This window comes from Limulus polyphemus, unplaced genomic scaffold, assembly GCF_000517525.1.
Source record: "Limulus polyphemus unplaced genomic scaffold, Limulus_polyphemus-2.1.2 Scaffold1693, whole genome shotgun sequence".
Lineage (NCBI taxonomy): Eukaryota > Metazoa > Arthropoda > Merostomata > Xiphosura > Limulidae > Limulus > Limulus polyphemus.
The window spans coordinates 92,356-102,207 of NW_013667303.1; the positions used below are offsets into that span (position 1 = coordinate 92,356).

At 31.6% G+C, this 9,852-nt stretch overlaps 1 protein-coding gene across 1 annotated transcript in view; it reads left to right on the forward strand.

Moving 5' to 3' along the window:
* LOC106464576 (rab GTPase-binding effector protein 1-like) overlaps positions 1-9,852 on the forward strand; it is a 31,035-nt gene that overhangs the window by 4,477 nt on the left and 16,706 nt on the right. Inside the window, exons 2-6 of the mRNA XM_013924728.2 lie at positions 951-1,086; positions 1,676-1,927; positions 3,839-3,981; positions 5,675-5,942; positions 8,866-8,969. Coding sequence (XP_013780182.1) covers positions 951-1,086; positions 1,676-1,927; positions 3,839-3,981; positions 5,675-5,942; positions 8,866-8,969 — 903 coding nt within the window. The remainder of the gene's footprint in view (positions 1-950; positions 1,087-1,675; positions 1,928-3,838; positions 3,982-5,674; positions 5,943-8,865; positions 8,970-9,852) is intronic.

Consider the following 9,852-nt stretch of genomic DNA (forward strand, 5'->3'; position numbering starts at 1 on the left):
TGTCTTTGGCTTCCTCCTGAATAACGACATGATGTCCATTGGTTGTTTGCGGCTATCTCCTGAATGATTTGATGTACATTAATTTTTTTTGTTATAGTAGTCATGAAAGACACTGAAATATATGCAAGTATTTTCGTAGATTATGACCTTTGATTCCTGTGCTATACCTTTTAATGTAACCTTAGTTAATTATTTTGCTTTATATATGTATTCTATATTTTTGCTTTCGTTTTTATAAACTTACTGTTTTGTAATAAATTATTTTGAACCTTGTATGAGGCTTGCGTTGGGTGTACATAGTTTTTTTTTCTGAAAGTTTCAGCAAGACTCCATTAAAACTGCTTGGTTCATAATATTGTAAGCATTTTACACTAGCTATTACGTGCTCTGTTGATCGTTAGTTTGTGTAATATTACATCACAGTGATACAACTGTAAAGTTTATATTGTAAACCTAGCCTACCCAATGAGTTCTGGTACAGAATGAAAGGCCTCATCAGGCAGTGACCTAATCAAGTAAGGTGTGTGTGTGATTTAAATGCTGTTTATACACACTTGCCACTAGAAACCCAACCAGGATCAGTAGAAATTATCATCAGTCTGGTGGTTAAGGCTCACAACTCAAGGGTCACAGGTTTAAACCCCTGCCACTGAACATACTCATCCTTTCAGCTGTGAGGGGTATTATAACATATCGGTCAATCCCACTGTTCGTTGGTAACAGAGTAGCCCAAGAGCCGGCAATCGATGGCGTTAACTAGCTGCCTTCCCCTCTAGTCTATCACTGCTAAATTAAGGATTGTTAGAGCAGATCGTCCTTGTGTAGCTATTGCACAAAATTCAGAACCAAACCAAGACTAATTGTGATGTCTTTTTCTGTGTTTAAATGGTAATCATCATCATCACTCTTGTTGTAAGGTTTTAAATGATCCCACATGCTTGTACTTACAGTTGACCAGCCTCAGCCAAGGGTTGCAGGCCGAAAAAGCTTCTCGAACTGACCTGGAGATGTATGTGGCCGTACTAAACACCCAGAAGGCTGTGATGCAAGAAGATGTAGAACATGTGAAACTAGAGTCAAAAGACAGTAAGTATTCCATGTAAACTACCTGAAAAACCCAGAAATGGAATGGCAATAAACCTTCCTTGTCATTCCCATCTGTAACGTAAACTTTTTCTTTTAGTTAAGTAAATTGATATCTTCATACTGCAATTTTGTCCTATCTGAGGCAAATTGTACAAGGCATTTTTGTAACTGACTTGTTTACTAACCCACACTTTGGAATAAAGTGTCTTAATATTTAGATTAAATATGGTAATAAAACTTATTCTTAATATACAATCATTACTAGTTATGATATAAGCTCTCTTGAAACTTTTTTTTTTTTGAACTGTATAATTTTTTTAACCACACAAGGATGTAATTTTAACTTTGTATAATAACTAAATTAGATATTCTTTTACAGATGTGTAAATTGCACAAAAACATTGAATTTTGGGATTGCTCTCTCTCTCTTAAGATAGGAATTTCTGGCTCTGAGCTGACTCCTTATTTATCAGCTGTTAAACGAACACCACTGTTCGTTATAACTAGTGTTTGTAAATAAACACCACAAATCTAAATTATGATATTAGTAGTAATTATTGAACATTCCTCTCGCATTCTGTTTTAACAGTATTGCTGCAACTTGAACGTGAAAAAAAAGAACATGCTGCTCTCAAGAAAACCTGGCAGATGGCTAATGATCAGTTTCTGGAGGCTCAGCGATTGCAGATGCTGGACATGCGACGCATGCAGAGTGTCCTCACCACAGAGCAGCTGAGACAAATCAGTGAGCTGCAGAAGAAGGATGAAGAAAGACTGGAACAAGAACGGCGTATTGTAAAGCTACAGCAGTTAAAGGAAGAACTTGACAGGAAACAGTCTGGTAGGACGCGTTGTTTTTTTTTGTTGTTGTTTCAAATGCCCAGTTTTAATTTTGTCATACTCGCAATGATATTAACAATATCAATTGGAATAACAGATAAACACCAGTAGATAATCTGGTATGAAACAGACAAGTATTGTTATTTTCCCAAGCACTAGTATTTCCAGTTTTGAATGTTAATTTTTGTCATTCTTATATTGGTGTCTTTATTACAAAATTATATAATAGAAGGAAAAAAAATATTGTTAAAGTAATTGTATATAGTTTTGTAAGATAAATGAAGTAAGACTTGTATATCTTGAAATAGGTAAATGTGAATTAATATTATTGTATTTCAGGTTGTAAATGGAAGTAAAAATGTTTTCCAAACTAGAAGTATCAGAAAAAACACATTTTCTGTGTCTTTACTGGGTCAGTCCATGATAGGTCAGCCACCTTGTTTCGCAGGGATGTTGGTGTCATAGAGATACAAGATTTTGCTAAGTTTCACATCTCTATGTCAAATGGTTTTTATATGAGATGTCACCATATAGTTGACCCAAAATGGCTCCCGGATGAACCAGTGACATAAAAAGTACCAATAACGTTTTCATTTCTAATACTAAAGTAAAAAAGTGTAAACTGTTGCCATTTTGGGTCAAATATTTGGTGACCTCTCACATAAGAAAATGTTTGACCCAGAGATATGAAACTTGGCTAAATGTTGTATCTTGAGCTTGTGGTTCTTTAGTGCTATCAGTAATTTAAAGGTTTCACTTGGAGGAGGATCAAGAAATGTGAATGCCAAGTGTACTCGGGGAGAATTATGTAGTGGTTAGCTCACTCAGTTTGGATCTGAACAGTTAGAAAGAAGTGCTATCTTGTGTTTTGTGCACTCATGAAAACTTGGAACAATGCATTGTTTTATTACATTTAATCCACTGTTTTTTGTTTTTTTTCAATTTGATCAGAATAGAGATTAAGTTTAACTGCAGTGAATATTCTGCCGTATCTCCAGTTACGGTGGCTGCTTTTTTCTGAACTGATGATGGTATACCTGAGAACCCCCACACACACAAGCTTTTTTTTTCCTCCAAGAACAATAAATGCACATTGTTTTGGTGTTATTTTTCAAGTTAGTTGTAACAAGTATTAAATAAAACTTTAAAGAAATAGTGATATCATGTAGAAAGCTTGTGATAGTTAATATGTAAATCTAACAGTGTCTTAAAAGTGAGTCGTATACATAATTTTGTTTTGAAAATGTTAAAAATTAACAATCTAACAATGCCTAAAGCGTCTATGGAAATTGGTTACATACATAATCTTGTCTGGAAATGTTAAAAACTTCTTTTCTTAGCTATTGATTTTATTAGTTTAATATGTTTTAAACACATTATCAGTGCTTAAATTTAGTCATGGTTAGCTTTCCGATGTTTTATGCATTTTTACAAATCTATGCATTAAAAATTCAGTTACTTTAACAAACATTTTTCTTTTCCCCTTTTTAGGAATCCACAAGTAATGCTAAAAGATGAACTTATAAACAGTGTTTCATTAGAAACATTTAATCTGTCATTTTTGCATTTAAAAAATGGTATAACCTAGAAGTTTTAAACAAAATATATTTCATCAAATTACAATTCTTTTATTTCTCTCTCTCTATATTTCTTTAATGTTACAAAAGTCATTCGTAAAGATTATTATTTCTTGGTTCTTTTAATTAGGTAAGTGTTGATTGAAGAGCAAATTTAGTGGTGCTAAATTTCCACACATTGAAATAAACATTTAATCTGGAGCTTGTTCCTCTTTAGTCTGATGTTTATATGTTTAAATGAACTCAAAAATAGCTCTTTTAAGTCTGTGTATTTATGTAAGTATTATATATATAATTATGTATAATTAAAATATTGTTCTATATGATTTTCATAGAAAGAGAAGTCCTAACCTCCAGTCCTCGTCTATCGACATCTAGGGATTTTTTTAGAATGTTATCACCATTACCACATCAAAGATTGAAATCCACAGATAGTGCTTCAAGTGAACAAATCAGCTCATCGTTTTCGTATCAACAGGTAAATACATTTCTGAAAGATATTTTTATGTTATTTACAGGTGTAAACAGAAGTACAAAATATATTTGTTTTTTGGTTTAATATAGTACTGCTTACAGTTATATAACATTTGATGTTTAAGATATAAATCATTTTCAATTGTAATGATAGATTATAGACTTCAAAATGTTTTATACCGTAATGTATTTTGGCAAGGTTGCTATGTTATAACAAGAAAAATGTTTGTGTTTATGATTTTTTGGCTAACGATGTGGCCGCATTATTAATAACCGTAAACAGTTATTTTTCGAAAGGTTCGGTGTGCATCACCGTCTGCTAAGATATAATTCTTTGGCCTTTTCTCACATCCTCATCAGATGTTCAAACCTGTGAAAACACATCATCTCTATAAAAGGTCAAAAATATTTAAAATTATATCCAAAAGTATTTATATTATTCAAACAATTTAGTTTATATCGTTGTTTAATAACAGAAATTAAAATGAGGGCATGACGCTCCAGATGTGATTATTAATAGTCAGAGGAGATAAATTCTGGTCAAATTTCTGGGGTGTTATATTGTGACGGTCAATCCCACTATTCGTCGGTAAAAGAGTAGCCCAAGAGTTGATGGTGGGTGGTGATGACTAGCTGCCTTCCCTCTAGTCTTTCACTGCTAAATTAGGGAAGGCTAGTGCAGATAGCCCTCGTGTAGCTTTGCGCGAAATTAAAAACAAACCAAACCATCATATAAGATTTTTTTTCTCTTCCACAAAAATATGATCATAAATATAATATTTCATACAGTTTGATTCTGTAGTTTGTAGAGTTATCTTTATACTACATTTTATTAAAGAATTTCCCAGAACTGTCCTGGAATTCTTCCATTTATTTTCCTGGAAACTTCAGAAAAGTTTTTCATTTGAAATCACAGGAACCCTATTAAACAGTATCATATTTGTTTGAAGTGGTCTTTTATGTTTGTTAGTTTTTTAAGTGTGTTAAAATGGCATTGTTTCTTTCTAACCTTAACTAGCTATTCCTTGTATATATATATATATATATATATTTTTCACACAAAAGTAAATGACGGATATCAAATATTTTTTAGGATATATTTTAGGGCAAAAAGTTAACAGCGGGAACTCCTAAAATCTGCACAGATATGTATGTTCTGTTAACCAGGAAAATGTCACTCCCCTCCCTTCCCGTTGAGCACTAGTCATAAGGTATTCCTTAACCTGGAGAGATTATAACATACATATATAGTAGGCACAGATCCATGGGGTCTGGACCCCTCCCCTGCTCGGGCGAAGCAAAATTAAATTTTTTTTAATGTCTAGATAAAAAAAAAAAGTTTATAATATAGAAATAAAAAAAACAAGTAATCATAAATTAACCTTAAAAACAAAATTTATTATTTTGTTTTTTTTCATCTAATATGATTAAGATGCCTTCCGTCTTATTCTTTTACTTACTAAACTATCAAACTATCATTTTGTTCATTTGTTATTACTAATAAATATTTAACTTACAAAACTTTTGTTTTACATGAAATATATTCTATATAAATACTTAAATTTTTCATTTGGACCCCCTCCTGCTCAAAATCCTGGAACCACCCCTGCAAAGGTTTAGCATTTAATGTTGAGTGTATGATAAAAAAAAAAGTCCTGAATATTAAATCACAATTTTTTAAAACATTTTATTTTCAGAGAGCTAGAAGTACCCCTGAAAATCTTAGCCTTGCCGGACTTGATGCGTCACAAGAAAGGCATGGTTCGGGAGGGAGTAGAAAAAGACGTCTGTCAAATCTCCGCAAGTCCATATCTAGTTCTGCACTTGATGAAAGAGAAGAAAAGGAATGTACAGATGAATCACCCGAAACTTTATCACTGGTGACTTTGGAAGACCTGTCCTCTAGTCCTTGGAGTCCTAAGAAAATCTCTAGTCTAGCTCATGAACACGTCAAAGGACTGTCAGGTTTGTTAAGATGTCACTTTTTTTTCATTCGTTATCCGGTGAAAAGCTGTCTTTGTGTCTTAAAGAATAAATTGGGTTCTGTGATGTTGCTTGAATTAAGAATATGTTGAATTAAAGGTAAGCTATTACAATAGAATAAACAAAAGTTGATCTTGTGGTATAAATTTATGCAAGGAAAAGAATAATGGACCTATGTTTATTGTTGTTCTTGGGTTATTTTTAAATTGGCCTAGACAAGTTCAGTGACATGTTTATAATTTAGTAGACAAGAATGAATAGTGTTAAAAAACTATAATTTTCTTAAAACTGTAGTAATTACTTCAGACATAAAGGTAAAAGATGTAAGGATTACATTATTGTAAGCAAAAGGTCCATATATAATCAACACATTTTTCTTAATTGAAGATAGTTTTCCCCAATTTTATTGTGAATGTGTTATAAACATCTCTCTTAACTTCTTATAATACTTTCTGCATCGAAGTTAGTGTTATATCACTTTCTAAATATTTCATCAGTCTTAAAGACCTCTTCTCTAAACATAACCAATTTGTGATTATCAATCTCTCAGGTTCGGCAGGAACACTATTCATCTTTCCTGTTCTGTTTCAGTTCTCCTTCTAGTGTATTACTTTTAAAATCTATTGTTGTAATAGTTGGATTACTCTTCTCTAAACATAACCAATTTGTGATGTATCAATCTCTCAGGTTCGGCAGGAACACTATTCATCTTTCCTGTTCTGTTTCAGTTCTCCTTCTAGTGTATTACTTTTAAAATCTATTGTTGTAATAGTTGGATTATTGAACAAAAAGAAGAAGCAAAGTGCAATCCACTTTCAGTACAAAGTTAGTCAATTCACACCATCTTGAAAGTATTTTGTAACCATGAAGTTATGTGTGTGTGTGTGTGTGTGTATATATATACCTTTAAAACCTTTTGATATTCATTTAAGAGGTTATGAATGTGACAAAATTTAAAAACTGTAAGATAAAAAATTATGCTTTACATGAAAATCACCTTGTACTTGAACTATTCAGAGTCTGAGTGGAAATAACTATATTAAATAAATAACAAACTTTTAGATAAAATACCTAATTAAAAAATCTGGTATTTTGTGTTTGAAAAAGCCTTGTAATGTTTACCGGTAGTCTGGGAAATTTTGTGAAGTTATACATACATTATTAAACATTATAGAATGACTAAAATCTCATGGTTACTTTGGAGGTTACGCATATGTTCGTGGATATGCCCTGTAACCTTAGCTTTAATACGATAAGTGTATCTTCATGAAATTTGACAGGCTTTTAGTAAACATTACAAATATGTTGTACACAAAAAATCTTATGTTTTAATGAAGTATTTGTAGTAAAGATTTATCTCTGAATTTCCAAATTTCTTGCAGAGTTAGTTTGAGTGAAAGATGATTTTCATCCTCTAAAACCTCTAAAAAAGTTTTTTTTTTGTGTGAAATTTTATATTTTATCTCTTATTTTTTTTCTACCCTAAAACTGACTATACCAAAATCATCAATGCACAGTGAAATGAAAAATTGAAATATAATGAATAATTGCATTTTTTTAAATTGTCATGAGATTTTCAAATTACTTATCTTCACAGTTTCAACTGTTAACCTTTTAGCATCTGTTTTCTTTTAATCTTATGGTTTTATTTTCTTTTTTGAACCTCAGGACACTGTATAAAGCAATAAATCACAGCTAGGGTCCATTAACCGATTTTTTCCCACTAACTTTATACAAACATTACATGATCTTTGCAATAGTACAGTAATTATACAGTAAAATCTAAAACTGGCAATTCAGAGTGAACAAGAGTCACAAGATAAGGAAAAGTGAAGATTGAGGACTTATTTAAGATATTTACTCTTGAAAGTAAGAAATTAACACTTGTATAATATTAAGACTTGAATTATATACTACATTTTGATGCCAAGTTTAGTGACACTTATTTATGATAAACTTATTTAATTGTATTTTGAATGTAACTGTAAAACAGTCATGACATGCACACTTTTCCCCACTCCAATCCAGAGGGTTAATATTGGTCAATATCTCCTGTATTACCTTTGTAGTTGCAGGCCATAAGTTAGCTTGCTAGACTTTGGTTCAGTAGTTTGTGTTTCATTACTACCCATCCAAAAAAAATTTGTATTAGAATATCCTACGAGTTAGTAGTGGGTGATGTTGACTAGCTGCCTGCCCTCTAGTCTATCACTTCCAAATTAAGGATGGCCAGCACAAATAGCCCTCGATCAGAGTTGTGCAGCACCTTACAAACAATACCAACCTTTGTATATTTGTTAATTTCTATTATTCATCCAAAATATAAACTTAAGTGAACAAAAGATTATGTAGAGGTCTAATCTATTCTCTGATTTGCTACTCCTGATTAGTTTCACCAAATTTACAGCTTGCCAGTACTGCTTGTAAAAGCAAAGCATATAAATAAAGTAGGCCTCATATAGTGGTGAAATGTAATGAAATTGTTCGGTTTAGATGTATAATCCTTTACTCATCATTAATATACCATCATAGTTAATTATCCATTATTATTCACAAGACTAACTAATTGTTTATTTTATTTTCTTCACCAAAATGTGAACTTTAGTGACGGAAAGATAAGTTAGAGGCCTAATTTATTCTTTGATTTGCTACTTCTGCAGCAACAGATTAGTTTTGGCCAAATTCATGGCTCAATCAGTGCTGCATTGAAGAGTGAAGCAAGTAAATTATTGAATAACTAATTGTATTGTATGTTGCATGTTATCTCTGTAGTTACATTTTAATACCTGCTAACAGTGTACTCTTTATTTTATTGTTGAACTTTTTAACTAATTCTATATTTTGTTATTATTTTCTCTGATTTTTTTTTTTAAGTTTATGAACCTTTTCTCCACTGATCCTATAGCTTCCAGATCTCTGCTGAATGGTATAAAGACTGATAATGACAGTGTGTCCCTGGTTGGAAAAAGACTTGTTACTGAAAAAGAGTGGCAGTCACTGGAGGAGGAGGTAAGCAAGCATGAGAGTTTGGTCTGTAATGAACATGTTTTGTAATACAAGTGACCATTTGTCAGGTTTTTTGTATTTGTAGGTCAGATTCTTTACAATAGGTGTCTGTGACTTGTTGGCAATATATTTCAACAATAAACAGACAGCACACAGTCCACTTGTTTTAAAATAATACATTAAAACAGGTCAAATGTATATACAAATGTTTGTTACACTGTTGGTTATCAAAGTTTTATCCAGAGCTTTAAATAATTCTCTGTTTTTCGTCAAAAGTCCACACAGGCTGGTTCAATTACTTTAGAACACAATTGACAAGATGAATTATTCTTCTCTACTCTGTTATTACAATAATAATTTCACTTTAAAAATTGCCACTATATGCTCTTTATGACTAAACTTACAATCACGCAATCAAGCTACATTTTCAATGCGTATTTATACCCCAACAGAGGTCTAGAACGTTCCACACACTACTAGATATTATGATGCAATAATACTAATAAAAACAAGAAGAAAACTCGGAAGGTTGTATTAACAGGATACAATAATATAACAATCACCAAGTCACAACAATTGAACTACACTATGTATGATTCTTAAACATTTACGTAAACAAACTTGGGATAAAGTATCTCTTCTAAAAATAACTTAATTTAACACTCATGCTGTATAACTTTCTAAATCATAACGCTCGTATTAAATTTAAATTGCAACAGTTGTGTATATCTAACACCAATTTTTTATATATATTTTTATATATCAGTTGGGTCCTTTTAAAGGAAGACATTTAAATGATATTTTTTTTTTTGGTCAAATCCTAAAGGATTTTATTTTTCTAAAGGGGGCTCCTGTCAAAAAAGAAAAAATAAACCAAACCTTTTCT